General features: G+C 47.3%; 2 protein-coding genes across 3 annotated transcripts in view; one reads left to right on the top strand and one right to left on the bottom strand.

Moving 5' to 3' along the window:
• Positions 1-14,891, bottom strand: part of bap1 (BRCA1 associated deubiquitinase 1) — a 15,728-nt gene extending 837 nt beyond the window's left edge. Inside the window, exons 1-17 of one of the 2 annotated variants that reach the window (XM_084445583.1) lie at positions 14,735-14,891; positions 14,224-14,253; positions 14,072-14,126; positions 13,732-13,864; positions 13,038-13,157; positions 12,272-12,333; positions 11,968-12,110; positions 10,721-10,799; positions 10,217-10,340; positions 9,790-9,931; positions 8,786-8,967; positions 8,427-8,578; positions 7,663-8,162; positions 6,850-7,106; positions 4,170-4,262; positions 3,995-4,067; positions 1-33 (exon numbers count right to left, since the gene is read on the bottom strand). The exon at positions 1-33 is cut by the window's left edge and continues 837 nt beyond it. In XM_084445583.1, coding sequence (XP_084301709.1) covers positions 1-33; positions 3,995-4,067; positions 4,170-4,262; positions 6,850-7,106; positions 7,663-8,162; positions 8,427-8,578; positions 8,786-8,967; positions 9,790-9,931; positions 10,217-10,340; positions 10,721-10,799; positions 11,968-12,110; positions 12,272-12,333; positions 13,038-13,157; positions 13,732-13,864; positions 14,072-14,126; positions 14,224-14,253; positions 14,735-14,771 — 2,215 coding nt within the window. In that variant the 5' untranslated portion in view covers positions 14,772-14,891. The remainder of the gene's footprint in view (positions 34-3,994; positions 4,068-4,169; positions 4,263-6,849; positions 7,107-7,662; positions 8,163-8,426; positions 8,579-8,785; positions 8,968-9,789; positions 9,932-10,216; positions 10,341-10,720; positions 10,800-11,967; positions 12,111-12,271; positions 12,334-13,037; positions 13,158-13,731; positions 13,865-14,071; positions 14,127-14,223; positions 14,254-14,734) is intronic. The other variant, XM_084445584.1, reaches the window with a different exon arrangement.
• Positions 14,892-15,707: 816 nt separating this feature from the next.
• Positions 15,708-20,000, top strand: part of rad54l2 (RAD54 like 2) — a 25,192-nt gene continuing 20,899 nt past the window's right edge. Inside the window, exons 1-2 of the mRNA XM_084445582.1 lie at positions 15,708-15,829; positions 19,660-19,859. Coding sequence (XP_084301708.1) covers positions 19,712-19,859 — 148 coding nt within the window. The 5' untranslated portion in view covers positions 15,708-15,829; positions 19,660-19,711. The remainder of the gene's footprint in view (positions 15,830-19,659; positions 19,860-20,000) is intronic.

Genomic DNA, 20,000 nt, shown 5'->3' with positions numbered 1-20,000 from the left:
AGATGTTCTGCTCCACCAGACTGGCGAGCATACCTGGAGGAAGAGGAGGAGAGGAGGAGGAGGAGGAGGAGGAGGAGAGGAGGAGGAGGAGGAGAGGAGGAGGAGGAGAGGAGGAGGGAGGAGGAGAGGAGGGAGGAGGAGGAGGAGGAGGAGAGGAGGGATGAAGAAGACGTGAGCAATAACATTGGATCACATTGACTGATAACATTTTCTTTAAAGGGAAGCTGGTACCCACACAAGCACTTCCTCACACATTCTAAACACATCAACATGATCAAATGTCAAGATGGCGTCTGGTGGTTTAGTAGTCTTCTCAGCCATACCCCGGGTAGTATGGCTTCCATTATCTAGATTCTAATGAAATTACTATGGAACTAGCTGTTGTTTTTTTAATTTAACCTTCAGTTCTGTAGACGGTCTACTGCAAACCTGAATAAAAGCACTCTGATAAGATGCTGGAGGCCAAATATAAACCAAAGCCTGGTAGGTGATCACTTCAGTAGTGAGAGAGACAGATTGTTCTGGAGTAAGGCGGTTTCTATTGATTCATTGAAAGATCCTCTCCCATTCGATTTTCACAAACATAATAGATCATAGGAATAATTGTTTGATCCACTGGGCTTTGGAGTGGAAAACCTCAACCATCGCCCGAACCTAAATAGCAGCCTAAGGCCCAATCCCAATACCCCCCCTTAGCCCTAGCCCTTGGCCCTACCCCTACATTTAGCGCGTTCACGCGTAGGGTAGTGTATCCCATTCCTTTTAGCTTCTAGGGCTAGGGGGCATATCGAGGGCTAGTGGACGTTCAAACAGCCCTCCAAAACGAGGGTTTTCAGATGCTGACTTGAAACCGAGGGGTAGATGAAAACTCACACAATGCTTTGCGAACCGTGATAGCAGTGCTATGAAACATAGCTGTCGGTGCCATGAAAAAACATGGGAAAGAAGCCCAATATATTCGCATATAAACATTAAAAAATGGTAAAATCCATGGAATCGCTATTCACGATGTCAACTGCATTTCATTGTTAGCCTAATGTAACAGCATTTTGATCTTCCAGTAGGCTACGGTGCAATGTTGAATCTAATCTAATCAATAGAACCTTGTGTAAACAACTATTTTTGAGTGACAGTTGATTCCTCGTCCCGTTCATGAAGTCCGAAAAATAATCCAGTAGCATTTTTTCTACACTTCTCTGCTCATCTGATATCAGTGCATTTCTATGGGCAGGACTAACGTTAACAGACGATGTGTAAACATGCTTCCCGGCTGTACAATTGATTAATCTGTCTTGTTCTGTCCTGAAATTTGGTCAGATTTGTCACTATAATAATAGTAATCATACTCTAACATCCCAGGGACTCCACAGAAAATCAGGCTACTAATAAAATTCTGATTGAAGACATAGCGAGTGGTGTCCCATTTCTTAGGTAAAGATTTGAACCCCTATCCTTTGTGGCTATGTTCTGAAGGGCCACTACCCAGTTGAGGGCACTCCAAAACTAGGGGCTAGGGCTAAGGGGGAGTATTGGGATTGGGCCAAATAGTGCTGCAGTGTTGATGAAAAACATGTGCTGTAGTCGTGGCATTGGGAATTTCACTATCTTTCCTATAAAATTATTAACACATTCATTTTAAATAAAACAGCCTGTCCACCCTCTGGCTGTAGCTTATCATGATATAATATTGATATCACAGTCTCACTAAATGTCTTTCTTTCTTTCTTTCTTTTTGGCCCAAGACAAGGATACATCCCAAAAATGTGTGCAAAGAAATATGAAATTTAAAGTAGAAATAAACAAGAGCAGTTCTGAAATAGCTGTGGAAACGAAGCTCAAATTCACTTCTATCGTGTACCTGTAGATACTTCCTTAGCCAGCTAATCTGTCCTCACCTGTGAAGACTCGGTCAGAGCTGCCTGCGCCCTGTCCTGACCCCTCAGATCTGCCTGCTCCCTGTCCTGACCCCTCAGATCTGCCTGCTCCCTGTCCTGACCCCTCAGAGCTGCCTGCGCCCTGTCCTGACCCCTCAGAGCTGCCTGCTCCCTGTCCTGACCCCTCAGATCTGCCTGCTCCCTGTCCTGACCCCTCAGAGCTGCCTGCTCCCTGTCCTGACCCCTCAGAGCTGCCTGCTCCCTGTCCTGACCCCTCAGAGCTGCCTGCTCCCTGTCCTGACCCCTCAGAGCTGCCTGCTCCCTGTCCTGACCCCTCAGAGCTGTAGCTCCCTGTCCGGACCCCTCAGAGCTGCCTGCTCCCTGTCCTGACCCCTCAGAGCTGCCTGCTCCCTGTCCTGACCCCTCAGAGCTGCCTGCTCCCTGTCCTGACCCCTCAGAGCTGTAGCTCCCTGTCCTGACCCCTCAGAGCTGTAGCTCCCTGTCCTGACCCCTCAGAGCTGCCTGCTGACCGTCCTGACCCCTCAGAGCTGCCTGCTCCCTGTCCTGACCCCTCAGAGCTGCCTGCTCCCTGTCCTGACCCCTCAGAGCTGCCTGCTCCCTGTCCTGACCCCTCAGAGCTGTAGCTCCCTGTCCTGACCCCTCAGAGCTGCCTGCTCCCTGTCCTGACCCCTCAGAGCTGCCTGCTCCCTGTCCTGGCCCCTCAGAGCTGCCTGCGCCCTGTCCTGACCCCTCAGAGCTGCCTGCTCCCTGTCCTGACCCCTCAGAGCTGTAGCTCCCTGTCCTGACCCCTCAGAGCTGCCTGCTCCCTGTCCTGACCCCTCAGAGCTGCCTGCTCCCTGTCCTGACCCCTCAGAGCTGTAGCTCCCTGTCCGGACCCCTCAGAGCTGCCTGCTCCCTGTCCTGACCCCTCAGAGCTGCCTGCTCCCTGTCCTGACCCCTCAGAGCTGCCTGCTCCCTGTCCTGACCCCTCAGAGCTGCCTGCTCCCTGTCCTGACCCCTCAGAGCTGCCTGCTCCCTGTCCTGACCCCTCAGAGCTGTAGCTCCCTGTCCTGACCCCTCAGAGCTGCAGCTCCCTGTCCTGACCCCTCAGAGCTGCAGCTCCCTGTCCTGACCCCTCAGAGCTGCCTGCTCCCTGTCCTGACCCCTCAGAGCTGTAGCTCCCTGTCCTGACCCCTCAGAGCTGTAGCTCCCTGTCCTGACCCCTCAGAGCTGCCTGCTGACCGTCCTGACCCCTCAGAGCTGCCTGCTCCCTGTCCTGACCCCTCAGAGCTGCCTGCTCCCTGTCCTGACCCCTCAGAGCTGCCTGCTCCCTGTCCTGACCCCTCAGAGCTGTAGCTCCCTGTCCTGACCCCTCAGAGCTGCCTGCTCCCTGTCCTGACCCCTCAGAGCTGCCTGCTCCCTGTCCTGACCCCTCAGAGCTGCCTGCTCCCTGTCCTGACCCCTCAGAGCTGCCTGCTCCCTGTCCTGACCCCTCAGAGCGGCCTGCTCCCTGTCCTGACCCCTCCCTGCTCTTTCATCATACGGGAAATTCAGAGTACAAATTAAGAAGACTGGGTCTATTCCCAGCATGAACCTCGCCATCTAACCTAGATAACCTTAGCTAGTATGCTTGTTAACATTACCCAAATTGGCGTCTTATTAATTTAGCTAATTTATTCCCTAATCTCAGCGAACGTAGGCGTCCTCTCTGTCTGCCCTGCTCTCCAGGCGGTCGGAACACGGGCCGTGGGATTAGCTAATCAGAGAGAGAGAGAGAGAGAGAGAGAGAGGGGAGGGGAGGGGAGCGGATGAGAACAGCCAGATCCACCGGGGTGGAGGAGCAGCAGAGAGGGGGATGAGGAGAATCAGAGGATGAGTGAGAGAGTGAGAGAGAGAGAGAGAATGAGAGAGAGAGAGAGAGAGAAAGAGAGAGAGGATGATAGGAACAGGGATGAGAGAGAGAGGAGAGAAAGGAGAGAGAGAGAGAGAGAGGATGAGAGAGAGAGAGAGAGAGAGAGAGAGAATGATAGGGACAGGGATGAGAGAGAGAGAAAGAGAGAGATGTGCGGGATAGAGATGTAAAGGATGAGAGGATGAGGGAGTGGGGGGATGAGGCCTACCTTCCTGAGCCAGCATGGATATGAAGGTGCAGATGAACTCGTCGTAGTTATGGGTCCTCCTCTGGTCGTCAATCTGCCGGTCAAACACCTCATCAGCTTTTACACTTCCTCAAGCACACACAAGCTAAGCCTTTCAAGACGGCATGTGATCAAACGAGCTCATTTAAAAACCTGCCTTGTACTTTTTCCTCTTCTCCACCTCCTCCTTGAGGAACACCTCGTAGTTGGCGATGTCGGCCTCCACACACCTGAGCAGAGCCAACAGCTCCTGGAGGTCAAAGAGCAAGAGTGTTTAATACACCCTAGATAGTATTTAAAGGATATGGACACTGAATTTCATGTTTAGCCCTATTCCTGGCTTCCCTGGCATGTATCTGACTAGTACAGGTTAAAATATTTCTGTTTTGTGCAGTAGAGTTCTGTGGCGATAACGTCGGCGCGCGCACCCTGGCTCGTTGCTAGCTATGGTCACACTCGAAAAACTCGAAAAAGTATGATATACGTGGATTTCAAGTTCAGGAATTACATGGTTTATGCTTACCAAGCTCTGAAGTCATCCTGTAAACCTCCGCGAAATTCATCCGAATCCGAATTCCGCTGAGGTTTACAGTGTGAAGGGATGGCTGCTGTTGTGTGTTCGGTGAAATTAGTACTGTTTACAAGTTACTGTTGTTTCAAAATGCAGAGGCGAAAGGACCTGGTGTTTACAGGATGACTTTATAGAGATTGGTAAGCACGTATATCATACTTTTTAAGAGTTTTTTGAGTGTGACCATAGCTTGCAACAAGCCAGGGTGCCTGTGCCGTTATTGACACAGAACTCTGTACTGCACAAAACAGAAATATTTTAACCTGTACTAGTCAGATACATGCCAGGGAAGCCAGGAATAGGGCTAAACATGAAATTCAGTGTCCATATCCTTTAATACACCCTACCTGTAGATAGTGTTTACATAGTGTTTAATACACCCTAGATAGTGTTAAATACACCCTAGATAGTGTTTACATAGTGTTTAATACACCCTAGATAGTGTTTAATACACCCTACCCGTAGATAGTGTTTACATAATGTTTAATACACCCTAGTGTTTAATACACCCTAGATAGTGTTTACATAGTGTTTAATACACCCTAGATAGTGTTAAATACACCCTAGATAGTATTTGCATAGTGTTTAATACACCATCGATAGTGTTTACAGTGTTTAATACACCCTAGATAGTGTTTACATAGTGTTCAGTACACCCTAGATAGTGTTAAATACACCCTAGATAGTGTTTACATAGTGTTCAGTACACCCTAGATAGTGTTTACATAGTATTTAATACACCATAGATAGTGTTTACATAGTGTTTAATACACCCTAGATAGTATTTGCATAGTGTTTAATACACCCTAGATAGTGTTAAATACACCCTAGATAGTGTTTACATAGTGTTTAATACACCCTAGATAGTGTTAAATACACCCTAGATAGTGTTTACATAGTATTTAATACACCCTAGATAGTGTTTACATAGTGTTTAATACACCCTAGATAGTGTTTACATAGTGTTTAATACACCCTAGATAGTATTTGCATAGTGTTTAATACACCCTAGATAGTGTTAAATACACCCTAGATAGTGTTTACATAGTGTTTAATACACCCTAGATAGTGTTTACATAGTGTTTAATACACCATAGATAAGTATTTACATATAGTGTTTAATACATCATAGAGGGTGTTTAATACACCCTAGATATTGTTTATACAGGGTGCTTTAAGTAGCTGAGCGCTCAGTGAGTGAATGCTCACTTTGAGCGCTGAGCGGTTTTTAAAACCACTTAACGGTCTACTCTTAGGGAGCGCTGAGTTGCTAGGAGACGAGAACTTTTCACCTGTTATCAATCATGTGTGATTAGCGAGCAGCGTCTCAACGATTCCCAAGCCAAAACGCGCCCCTTGTTTTTTTTTGCTCAGGTGATGATGATGATTATGACATGGTGTTTGGCTCAAACAGATCATAGTTCAAAACTGCTCACTTGTGCTCTGAGCAGATCAGTCTGAGCGTAACTGAGCAACCCCTTAAGTGAATTCTGATCACTGATCGCTCACTGAGCACTCAGCTACTTAACGCACCCACAGTGTTTAATACACCCTAGATAGTGTTTAGTGTTTAATACAGCCTAGATAGTGTTAACAGTGTTTAATACACCATGCTGTTTACATAGTGTTTAATACACCATTGATAGTGTTTACATAGTGTTTAATACACCATAGATAGTGTTTAATACACCCTAGATAGCGTTTTGTTTAATACACCCTAGATAGTTTAATACCCAATAAATAGTGTTTAATACACCATAGATGGTGTCTAATACACTCTAGATAGTGTTTAGGTAGTGTTAATACACCCTAGATAGTGTTTAGGTAGTGTTAATACACCATAGATCGTGTTTAGGTAGTGTTAATACACCATAGATAGTATTTAGGTAGTGTTAATACACCATAGATAGTGTTTAGGTAGTGTTAATACACCCTAGATAGTGTTTAGGTAGTGTTAATACACCCTAGATAGTGTTTAGGTAGTGTTAATACACCATAGATAGTGTTTAGGTAGTGTTAATACACCATAGATAGTGTTTACGTAGTGTTAATACACCATAGATAGTGTTTAGGTAGTGTTAATACACCCTAGATAGTGTTTAGGTAGTGTTAATACACCCTAGATAGTGTTTAGGTAGTGTTAATACACCATAGATAGTGTTTAGGTAGTGTTAATACACCATAGATAGTGTTTAGGTAGTGTTAATACACCATAGATAGTGTTTACGTAGTGTTAATACACCAGACTGTTTACTTGTGTTCTTACTTTCGGTGAGTATTTCTCCCCAGACGGATTGCCGCCAGCCGTGGTTCCCGTGGAGACGACCTTGTCCTTGTTGGGTTTGACCTCCGTGGCCTCCTTGCCCTCCTCCTCTTTCACCTCCATGGACAGCCCCTCCTTCTCCTCCTGCTTGACTCCTCCCTCCCCCTCCGCAGCCCCGTTGCTGCCCCCCTCCTTCTCGCCGGTCTTCTCCGGGGGGGGCGGGACCTTCGTCTGCTGCGCGTCGGCTGCTTGAGCTCCTGCTGCAAAACCAGAAGAGCAGTCAGTCGGCCAGACGGCCGAAACTAGGGGTGGGGGAAAAATCCACTCTAAGATGCATCGCCATTCACTCTTGAACGATGCATCGATCGATGGGGAAACTCAAAAGCAGATTTTAAGCTTTTTGGGGATAGGCACCGTCATTCGTTTATTACCGCCCAATCGGTGGCGCCGATTCATGTGGTCTGGCCAATCAGTGGCGATGGGAGATTCCCCCAGACTATGTAAAACAACAACCTAACAACCGCTCTGCTGAAGAGGATTGTAAATAATAATAATAATAATAATAATAATAATAATAATAATACATTTTATTTAAGTGTGCATTTCAGGACACCCAAGGTCGTCTTAAAATGCATAAAATAATACAATTAACAGTTAAACAGTCAATTGTGATTGGTTAAAAGTCCCCGAATGGGTAATAAGTCCAGCCAGACTCTCGCTGTGCACAGTTGAGATCCAGCCGGTCTTGCTACGGGAGACTAGTCGTGCGCACGCACACACACACACACACACACACACACACACACACACACGTACCGGGCGGGGGCGTGGCGTAGATGACCCCGTTGGCGTGCAGGCGGAGCAGGGCGGAGCAGACGGATGGGCCGAGCTCGCGCACCGCCCGGTTGTGGCGCCCGTCCAGCCGCAGCACGCCGTCGTCCTCGCCGAAGAGCACGCGCGACAGGTGGGACGCCACGGGGCTGGAGGGGCGCGTGGCGGCCTGCGAGCGCGCCGGCGAGCGCAGCGGCGAGTTGAAGGCGCTGCCGATCTCCGAGGCGGTGTCGGTGCTCTCGTTGCTGGGCGTGGGCGAGGGCTGCGAGGCGGCCGTGATGCTGACGCCGCCCGTCCGGCCCTCGGTGCGCACGGAGAGGGGCGTGGCCATCATGGCGTCCTTGCGCTGGACCTCCTTCTTCAGCTTCTCCGCCAGGACCCCCAGGGCCAGCTGGCTCTCCGCCGCGGCGCCGCCCCCCGACGACGCCGCCGCCGCCGCCACGGAGCGTGCCGACCGGGTGCGGAGACCCGGCTTCCGTCTGAACCTGGGCGTGTGCACACACACACACACAGATACAGACACACACGCACACACACATATATACACACACACACACATATACGCACACAAACAGATACACATATATACACACACACACAGATACACATATACACATATACACACACACACACACACCAGAGCCATGGGTTTCAGTCAGGTATTGAACTGCTGTGCTCTTCCACAGTGTTATATCAATGTGCATGTTTAAACGTTGTGATGATGATGATGATGATGATGAGGTGCCCACCTGCTGGGCGTGGCGGGCGTGGCGGGCGTGGCGGCCGCGCCGGCCACCTCCTCCTCTTCATCCTCGTACTCCTCCTCGTCGTCAGAGTACGAAGGCTGGGGAAGCCCCGCCCCCCGGGGACGGCCCACGGCCGCTGCCAGGTCCTCCTCCTCCTGTCAATCATCACAGATCCTCCAATCAGCTGAGGGCAGGGGTCAGGAAAGGGCGCGGCGACAACTTCTCTCAACACAGACGCGCACACACACACAGAGGCACTCTCTCTCTCACACACAGACAGACACACACACACACACACACACACACACACACACACACACACGGAGGCACTGTCTCTCACACTCACTCACACACACACACACCTGCATGGGTGACTTGGTGTAGTTGTGGTTTTCCAGGAAGGCGGGCAGGCGCTGGACGATGGGGTTGGCGAGGGACGGGGCGCCCCCTGCTGGCGGGGCGGGGGGTTTGCCCATGGGCTTGGTCTTACCTGGGGGGCTGGAGGCTGGCTGGGACTGGCCTCCTGGTCCACCCGCCCCCAGGTCTGTAACAGAGGGATACACATGTCAGAAAAGTGACCACCATACACACACACACACACACACGCACACACGCACGCACGCACGCACGCACACACGCACACACGCACGCACGCACGCACGCACGCACGCACGCACGCACGCACGCACATGATTAATGAAGTTAAGTAATCAATAGAATCCCTGTGATTTGAGAGTCTATTGTATTCGTTTCGTGCCATATCAGTCGTTTATTACTGCCCAATCAGTGGCGGCGGAATTTGTTCCCCGCCCAATCAGATTCAATCCAGACTATGTGAAAAAACAACAACCTAGCAACCTCTCCACCGAAGACGATTGTGATTGGTTTGAATAAAATTGTCTTTCCCCCCCTTATCTCTGAATGGCCATGAGTCCAGCCAGACCATTCACCAGCGCTGGTGTAACGGTAGTACTCTCATCTGCGTTGTTTCTCGTTCATTTGACCCATGTTAAGGGATTGTCCTGAGCGGGACGCGAACCTGCGACCTTGCGCTCGCAAGTCGGATGTGCTAACAACTATGCCAAGAAAGATATCTCAATCGGCAGGGTCGTTAGCACATCCTTTATATTAGGGGAGTGAGTTTCACCAGCTACCCGCTACCACAACCTGAGAGGACTACACTCACTCCACGAGGGTTTACGAGGACTCGCCATTCACTCAGTTACACTGGCACAGTATAAACTGGGTCTGGAGGTAGTCTCAGTCTGGCTATGAGAGACTGACCCAACAGTTACAACATGTTCAACTCCGTCAAGATTATACAGTCTTAACGTTCCGGCCACTGCCCTGTGTGTAACTTTAATACCTGCAGCGGTCGGCCCCGCCCCCTGTGATGTGACCGGCGCGGGCGCCTCCTCTTTCTTGACGGTGGGCGTGCTCTCCAGGGAGGGGGAGGAGTCTTGCTGCTTCTTGTCCTGGACGAGCTCAGGCTGGGTGAGTCGGACCAGCTGGAGAACAGGCAGGATGGACGAGTCAGCTCTGTTAGCCAACACTAACAGGATGGACACACAGCCAATACTTACAGGATGGACACACAGCCAATACTAACAGGATGGACACACAGCCAATACTAACAGGATGGACACAGCCAATACTAACAGGATGGACACAGCCAATACTAACAGGATGGACACAGCCAATACTAACAGGATGGACACAGCCAATACTAACAGGATGGACACAGCCAATACTAACGTAATGTGATGTGCTGGGATGTGTTCTGTGTCTCTGACCTGCTGCAGCCCCTCCAGAACCGTCTGTCGGTTCCTCTTCAGGATCTCCAGCTTGGACTCGTACTTCACCCGACGGTCCGGAACCACGGCCATCAGGTTGAATCGGATGTCGTGGTACGGTTCACTGCCCAGGGGAAAGGGAGGGGTGTGTGAGTGTGAGTGTGTGTGTGTAAGAGAGAGAGAGAGATTGAAAAGGAGAGATGGAGAGAGTACGGTTCACTGCTCAGGGGAAAGGGAGGTGTGTGTCAGTGTGTGTGAGTGTGTAAGAGAGAGAGAGATTGAAAAGGAGAGATGGAGAGAGAGAGAGAGTGAGAGAAAGAGAGTGTGTGTGTGTGTGTATGAGAGTGTGTAAGAAAGAGAGAGTGTGTGTGCGTAAGAGAGAGAGTGATTGAAAAGGAGAGATGGAGAGAGTGTGTGTGTGTGTGTGTGTGCGTGCGCGAGCGTGTGTGTATGAGAGTGCGTGTCAACCCTTAGGTCAGCGTACAGATCTCTCTCCAGACTCACCCAGCCGTGGCCAGGCCGATCCGCTCCATGATGACTCTGCGGGCCTTGTCCGTCCACTCCTCCTCCTCCCCCCACGGCCCTGCCAGACACGGGTCAGAGACAACCACCCTTTACAACCCCTCGTCTTCATCTTCATCCCGTTTTATCCCGCGGTCGACGGAGCGCCGGGGTGATTTGACCACACCGGTGTTCTGTCACGTGCCAGGTTGTTTCCATCACTAGGACGCACCGCACTGACATATAACATCACACACACAAATTACACTTTGCACACCCACTGTATATAAACTGTGTATACCGTATATACACTGACCGCACTCCATGTTTATTAATATTGTTTTTATTTTTTGCATTTGTATTTTGTACTGCTCTTTGCACTGTCCTGTCTCTGCACTGTCCTGTCTCTGCACTGTCCTGTCTCTGCACTGTCCTGTCTCTGCACTGTCCTGTCTTTGCACTGTCCTGTCTTTGCAGTGTCCCCGTCCATCTCTTCCCTGCTCCCTGTCCAAAGTTGGCTCCATGTTTTGCACCATTGACCGAATTCCAAGCCTGGGGCCTATTTGCTTTGCAGTTGTGGTTTCCGGTCTATGCGAATACTGTCCAAAAACAGGCATCCATTAACCTACGATGCGATGCGGCAAGAACTTCTTCTGGAATATGCTACTTCGTTTGGCATGTCCATGTTTTATTCTACTTCGTAGCGACTGGCTGCTCGATTCGGCATGTGTGTGACAGGATACCGGTGGGCTCTAGACCAGGAACCAAGCGCATAGAAACCAGGCTGTCCCCCGACGACGGCCTGGTGACATGAGGCTACCGAATTCCTAGTACGTTGTAAAACGACATGGCAAAAACGTTTGTGATTCGATATGGGAAGGTTCACACATATATTGAGGGTGCAAGGGGAGACATTTGATAGGAAATGGGGGAAATGGACTGATAGGAAAATAAAAAATACAAAAAAACACATACAAGGAAAAATAAAAAAGAAAGACACCACAAACCATCAGGATTGTAAATACTGTATTACGCTGCATGTGAATGAGAGAGGAAGCCTGCATGTCACTGCATTATCTTTATTATTGATATAATTATTTTTATTTATTTATTTTTTGTTGTTGTTTTTGGGAATTCACAAATGTTCTTGTTCTTGTGAATCCAAGAGTATGTGTAAATTAGCAAAACTATCAATAAAAAATGTAAGTTACGGATTGTGATCAGCGTGTGCACCGTGCGCCCCGCCTCACCGTGGTCTATGGGGTAGGTCTTGAGGCCGTCCAGCTCAAACAGGCGGTCCTTGATGGGCACGTAGCTGACGAAGTGGAAGGCCTCCATCGTCCGCACCGCGCTGATACCGTTCTGCTTCTCAGGCAGGTGCCTGGGCTCCGGTCTCCATGGAAACAAGAACAGGAGGAGAATGTTGATAGACAGACGACGCACACACACAAACAATAGCTGGAAGTTTTTTTCTTTTCTTCTTCCAAAATGTCTCCTTAAATCCTGCGCCCTCAGATTAATGCTGCTCGTCCTGTCTGCCTGATGACGTCATACCTGGCGTGGCTGTTGTGTGCTTTGGCCAGCTCCGGGGCGTTTCCAATAGCATAACCTTTACTCTGGAACAAGACAAAAAAGAAGTTAACTTTATACTAATTTATACTTCATGACTGCATAAAAAATGGGATGATATACATTCTATTTGTGTGTTTTCTTTAGTGTGTGCACAATTGTATGTGTGTGTGTGTGTGTGTGTGTGTGTGTGTGTGTGTGTGTGTGTGTGTGTGTGTGTGTGTGTGTGTGTGAGTGAGTGAGTGAGTGAGTGAGTGAGTGAGTGAGTGAGTGAGTGAGTGAGTGAGTGAGTGAGTGAGTGAATTAATTTTATTATTTGCCATCAATTGGCCTATCCCACGTGGGATTATAAAACACCTTTATGACATTAACAATAGTACACCTTCTTTTCAAAATAATAAAAATACTTCCGGTATTGCTGGTTAATGTGTTTGTTTGTGTATGTGTGTTTGTGTGTCTGTGTGTGTCTATATGTGTGTGTGTGTGTATGTGTGTGTGTATGTGTGTGTGTGTGTGTGTGTGTGTGTGTGTGTGCATGTATGTGTGTGCGTGTGCGTGTGTTTATATATGTGTGTGTGTGTATATGTGTGTGTGTGTGTGTGTGTATATGTGTGTGCGTGTGTGCATGTGTGTGTATATGTGTGTGTGTGCGTGTGTATGTGTGCATGTGTGCATGTGTGCATGTGTGTGTGTATGTGTGTGTGTGTGTGTGTGTATGTGTGTGTGTGTGTGTATGTGTGTGTCTCCTCACCTCTGGACCGAAGCCTTTAGTGAAAGCCTTCATGCGGCTGAGGGTGATGCCCAGCTCCACGCCGCTGCAGTTCAGGAGCACGCTCAGTAGCGCGTGGGTGGCACAGGAGTTTGGGATGAGCTGAACCACAACGACAGGAAATGACATCATCAGTGACTGACTGAAGTTATGGAGGAAGACACCCCAAAGTGACATGACATGATCCGATGCGTACTGGCCTCCTTCATTTATGTATGTTTTCATATATTTATACACGCAACGGAAATAAGTCTGAGACTTTATTGTGCTATCCTTGACAACATTTTTAAGCTGTAATGTAATCATCTGTTGTCTTAATTCTCTATTGTCAAATTAAACTATTCTAAACTATACTATAACGCTACACTAATCATTTTTTAATTTTTATTTTTTTAGGCATTTCTGCTTTATTGGAGATAGGACAGTGTAGGTGACAGACAGGAAGGGTGGGAGAGAGAGGGGAAGACATGCAGCAAAGGGCGTGGGCCAGATTCGAACCGCTGGTAAGCGCCCAAGCCAGCTGAGCTACCGGGGCGTCCCACGCTACACTAATCATACACAAAATGTTCAAGCAGTTCCTCCTGCTTTTGGAACACTCTGTAGCATTAGAACAAAGCCTCACCTTCCACCCGGAACGATACGACCGACCTGGTCTCCTAGGATATGGAGAACCTACCTGGTGGGCAAAGAACATGTCGTTGACGACATCATCGTCGATGACGGAGGTCTCGTCCAGCAGAGTTGAGACCTTCCTCCTGGCCCGGCGCTCTTCGATCCACTTGAACAGGAAGATGAAGCCATAGACAGGGCTGGGAAGGGGGGGGGGGGAGAGAGGAAGGCAGAGGTATGTAAACGCATGCTGAAGGAGTGCCCATGAATGATATCTGAATTGTGGTGCCTCGAAATAGATCAAACCTAGTGCCAGTGTATGCTTTTCTACACGCTAACTTAAATACAGAAAAAACATGAACTGTTGCTTGGGGGGGGGGCAGAACCAGGATGTAGAGCTTGCATACCTTGGACACTTGCTTTGAAGGTCATATATCTCCTCTACTTGAACTCCCTTCACACCTAGAATGCAAACACACGTCTCAAGGGTTGTGTGACCCAAACAGTACTGTATCTACCATTCCATTCACTTTGCCAAACTCCAGTTAACGTTACTTACCGAAATCCTCCACCAGTAGTGTGAACAGCCCTGCAACGCCCAAACAAATGCAAAGTTTAATGGACCGTACGATGCTCTGGTAGTTGGTCCGACTTGCAAGCCTAGAGCTAACTTTATAGACGCAGTAGCCCCATATGTATGCCGCTTAATAGCGAAGCTGCATACATATAACGTCACATATTGGGCAATAGACACAGATGCTCACACCTAGCAAGATCTTTAGACGACAATAATTAGCAAGCTACATAGTCATGTAACGTTACAGACGCAAATGTGCAAGACTCCGACTAAAGTTAACGTAGACTAACGTTAGACTAACGTTAACTAGGTTAGCTAATTCCCTCCAGACGCATACGTTACTTAATCCAAATTACAATACGCAAGCCAACGTTAACAAACTAACATTACCGTAATGGCAAACTCGGCGTAGGATAAAGAAGGCAACGTTTAATAATTGGTATATCCAATGCTTGCTAGCATTAGCTAGAATAGTAGTAGATTGGTTTCTTACCCGGATCACTCTCGAGTTCAAGCCACCCTTTGTTCATATTTGCACAGTCCTTGGCATTTAGCTAAGAGCTATGTCCGTCCATATTAATAGGATTAACGATGTTGATCAAACTCATTAGTTTATAATATACATACAGACAAAACATATGAATCGTTTAAACGGGCAGTTGGATAAACACAAAAGAGCTACAAACGACGCGTCAATTTTGCGTCATTCATCTGCGACACCCCATCGACACTTCCCGAATATGACCAGAGAGTGTCGCTGCTGTCAAAAGTGGGGGGAGAAGGAAAGCGAGAGAGTGAATGGTGAATGTATGTGTGTGTGTGTGTGTGTGTGTGTGTGTGTGTGTGTGAGAGAGAGAGAGAGAGAGAGAGAGAGAGAGAGAGAGAGAGAGAGAGAGAGAAAAAAAGAGAGAGAGAGAAAGAGAGTGTGAGTTCTCTTAAACAAAGCATCATCTCAAATCTAAGATGGAGAGGTGTGTTATCTTGCCCCACGTCCCTCGGTAACCTACTGCCAATTTTATGTACAGTATCTATCAGTATTTAGCCTACTATGATGGACTGCACTTATATAGCGCTTTCATTCAAAGTGCTTTACAATGGCCCCTCATTCTCTCTCTCTCTCTCTCTCTCTCTCTCTCTCTCTCTCACACACACACACACTTACTTCCCATGCTCTTTCACCTTTTTGAAACCTTGTTAATCCATGACATGTGTGTCTAACCTTCATCTGATGTGCTGCTGAATAATAACGCATTTGAATAAATTACAGCCAAGCTCCACTTTCTCAATTGTCCCCTCTGTAAAAATGAATAAATTACCCTGCATATTTCAATCTAACGACGTGAAAAAGTGAAAATTGCACACTGATTAAAAAGTGGAACTTTAGTTTACACACCAACTGGTGCACGCTAGACAGTCGGGTGAGTCCGGAACCAAGTGTCTGGAATGTAGTTTTCCATTCGTGTGGGGGGACATTCTTAACTGTTACCCTGGACAGAAACTGAGAGGGGATATTAAATAATACACTGTTTATTGAAAAATTTTAATCAGCAGCACATTGCATCTGAACTCCCCTAAGTGAATGCAGCAGGTAAGAGTATAGCTCAACAATTTGAGGCTTGATATCTGTTTGTAGTAAAAATGTGACCAGCCAACCCCCTTCCCTGGACAATAGACGTTGGCTCCTGAAAACAGCGCTAGTGCTAGCTAGCTATCAGCACCGCCAGATTAGCGAGCGAGTAGTCCTATATGTTTCGCTATCTTGTCGAGTACGATAGCTTACTACATGGTTGTATCATAGGATAGCTAGGTAAGCCCACGTATGACTCAGTTGATGCTTTAATGTCGCGTTAAGCTAGAGGATCTGAAGCTTGTTCGTGAAAACGCTAGCTAGCAAGCGAACGTCAACATGCTAGATCGCTAAGCTTGCTAGAGTGGCCATGAAAATAACGGTGTTTGCTCGCACTAACGTTAGCTAGTTTGTGACTGTGCTAGCACTAGCTAACTAATATAGCTAGCACTAGCTAGCTAGCGTTATCCCCCTCAGCATCACCAGACACCTGCTTTTGTGCGAGCAGTTAGCCTAGCTAGCTTAACTGGAGCGTGTCTAGAAAATCTCCGGCATTTACTTGGCAAAATGTCAGGGCGTGCTAATGAGCTGGCCAGCTAGTGATAGTTATGGTGCGTTCGTTTCTAACTGGGAGGTGGCAAATTGCGACTTGCTACTAGGAATGATTAAATAAAACACCGCATGAACTCGCACTTCCTCGTCGCAAATTCGGATATGTTTCTCAGCCCCCAGTTGCTCGAATGCACTAGATATAACTAGGTAACTGTGATATAATGGTATATAGATATAACTAGGTAACTGTGATATAATGGTATATAGCTCGAATGCACACAGGTCGGAGGTAGGTATTTTGCTACTTGCGACTTGCCACTTCCGACCAAAAACGAACGCACCATTAACGTACTTAACGTAACGTTAGCAATCAGGTCTGACTGAGAGAATGAGGACGTTGCTCTCTGACTTCAGTTTATCAAGTCGAGTTCAGCTCCTCATATTGGTGTGCTAGCTAAATGTTGTGGTTAGATGCACGTTATTATTTCCATACAGTTCAACATGTGGAGATGTACAAAGTGCGTCTGAGCGTGTGCGTGTGCCCGTGCGTGTGTTTACATGAATGGGGGAGGCAGAGAGAGTCGAAGATGCGGCGCAGTCAATGTAGTGGTCCCATTTTTAATATTTAACGAGCCAATGTTCAACGGCGTAAATATTTGATGCTAGACACAATGCATGTATTATTGATACCCAGGTGGTTCCGCTGAATCGGACTGGCTGATCTACCAGGGCAGGAATGCATTGAATATAGGCTAGTAGTACTTGGGAGAGGATCAGTGCGTGCGTCTGGGACATTACACTGCGCCTCTTCGTGGAAGCTCTGGGGACCACATGAAAAATGTAAATCGCCCCTCATCACAATTCATGACACATTCATGGTCTGTAATGTGCATCATCAGTGGAATCCATGGCGTGACATTCAGCCCGTCTTCACATCGTGGGGTCGGCTCATCTGCGTTCTGATTTGAACAGAGGACAAGCGTGTTCGGGAGAGGAAGTGTCTGGCTGTGTGGGTGGATGAGGGGGAAGCCAGAAGAGGTTGAGACTTCAGCGTAGTGATCTGAAGGAACAGTGTGTACGGTGGCAGGCTGCAGGGCTGCATGAGAGAGAGGGAGAGAAAGAGAGAGGGAGAGAGAGAGACCCTCCTCTGTCTACTGGGTTCGCCTGTATCCATCAGGCACACTCTTGGAGGTTATGTAACTGTGCTCTTATGTAATTGGCCATCTCACTAACTCTCCTCTCTCCTGCATAAACAGACAGACACACACACACACATACACACACAAGCACAAGCCAGTTTTCCCCCTTTCTCACACACACTGAGCTTAAATGGAGGATGTAAGTAAAACAACCTCCCCAAATAGTCGTCAAGTTTGTTCAGTCCCGCTATGAACCTTTCTCATCATATGTTTTTTTCACCCACTGTGTGTGCAGCTCACGGTTTTGCTTGGTTATATATCAGCCATAAGTACCCTGGCTGCTGCTCTACTTACACCCCAAGGCAACCTGCTTTTCAACAATAGCCCAATCCTTCAGCCTGGCCTTTATTCCCCAGTAAGATCCAGACCAGCAGCCCTGCTGTGACATTTCACTTCTTGTTTTGCAGCTGGGTTCGACTGTCTTTAAGTAATGCAGGTTTGACCTTTCCTAGAGAAGACGATGGACCGATAAGACGTTTTTAAAAGATCGTTATCGGCTGATCTGGGCTCTGATAGTGTCCGATGGCTGCACAGCCTCCGCCCATAATAGACTATATTCAAACAATGTAGGCCCAGCCCACCAAATCACACTTAACCATTATACTTTTTATATTTTATTTTTAGCTATTAGCTATATTGATTTAATTGACATGGATCTGGACGACAGCCACCAAGCAACTGCCGAAATTGAGTAGGCTACTTCATTTACACAACTAAAAATAAAGAAAAGGGAGGATTTTAACAATGTCCTGGATATAGTCTACTCTGTCCTGGATATAGCTTTCTCTTGGGTGGGGGGAAGATATTCTTGTCAGCGAAATCAAATCCAACTTTATTTGTATAGCGCATTTCATACACAGAGGCAACACAATGTGCTTTACAGAAAGCAAAGGACATTGATCCAGAGGGAAACAAAAAAACAGTTCACCCAGAGACCCAAATAGGTGAGCTGTAAACATTCTTCCCTGACGTCTCAACAAGACGATCAAGCAAGCTCCAAAACACAATCATTCATAGAGGAAATGAATAGTGAAGGAAATGTTGTGCTCTGTTTGACATGAAGGCCTAACAGGTGACAGAGGGCAGGTGTGTGCAGGTAGTAGAGGCTTAAACACCTGAGGCAAGAAACATGACAGGTAGGCCTGATCCCTCAGTTTTCATTACTCTTTGCTTTTTAGCCTACTTTGTTTGGTGATCCCGATTTATTTATTTAGGTATTACATTTTTTGACAGTGGCAAAAAATAAATCTTGCTATCGGCAGATTAATCAGCTTTTTCCAACAGCCTTTAGAAATCCACTGTCGGTCGACCTCTACAAGATTATGTTGTGCTGTTTCAGGTACCCTAGTGAGAATGTAGCTTAGGGATGGGTATTGGCAGGGACTTCCGAATTCGATACTCTCCCAATACCTGGGTGCCGATTCAATATATATTGTGATTTTTGTGGCAATTGCAATTCTGTAAGTAGGCTGCTGCAGTTCGATATTACGATTTATTGCGTTTTTTTGTGTTTTTTTTACACTAATCATACCTTCAGATACAACAGTTGAATTCACTTAGAGCTTTGCTAGTTTTATTTCAGCATAAAGGAACACGCCAACATTTTGGGAAATTAGCTTATTCACCATCTACCCCAGAGTCAGAGACGAAGATCCAGAGTCCTAGCTTAGCATCATTCCCTGGAAGTGGCTTAGGTCAACTAGCCTATAGCTCCCAAAAGTGACAAATACACTTTCCAATAACTCCAAAACGTTCTTGTTTACATGTTGTGACTTGTGTATTTACCACATGTAGAAATAACCTGGTTCAAAAAAGCGTGCCAAACTTTTTTCTGCCTCAAATAAAATGTGTTTAAAAATAAATAAATAAACGCTTAAAAAAAAAAAAAAACGATTTTGAATATCAAAAATCCAATCTAAAAATCGTCACACACAAGAATTGCTATGTGTAACTAAATCAACCCCCCCTCCATTCCTAGGTTATGTTGTTTCAGGTTCCCCCTAGTAAAGATGTGCAGCGGTAGCTATCAATGTGGGGTTGATCAGCCTCCTTAGTTAGTGAGTCACTATGAGTACTGAGTCTGTGTCTGTGCTGTTCCAGGTACCCCTAGTGAGGATGTGTAGGTAATGGTCTTGGAGCTCAGCGAGACGCCATGTCTGAAGAGGCGATCTCAGGAAGTGACCTGGAGCCCAGCATCAACAGCGAGGAAGAGGAGGAGGATGTGGATGATGATGAAGAGGAGGAGGAGATGGAGGACGATGAGGACGACAACGACGGGGATGATGAAGATGACGCAACTGGTGAGTGGCGTGAGAGACGGAGACTTGTTGATATCGACAGATTACCACTGTGGTCGACTCTGTTAATATTTCACCCTATTTAATGGCACCGAACACCCACAATAGATCACATTTTTGGCCCAGGGACTGCGGACGAAAAAT

Source organism: Borostomias antarcticus (genome assembly GCF_949987555.1).
Source record: "Borostomias antarcticus genome assembly, chromosome: 11".
Lineage (NCBI taxonomy): Eukaryota > Metazoa > Chordata > Actinopteri > Stomiiformes > Stomiidae > Borostomias > Borostomias antarcticus.
The sequence above is the reverse complement of the archived record's forward strand: the minus strand, read 5'-3'. Positions and strand labels throughout refer to the sequence as shown.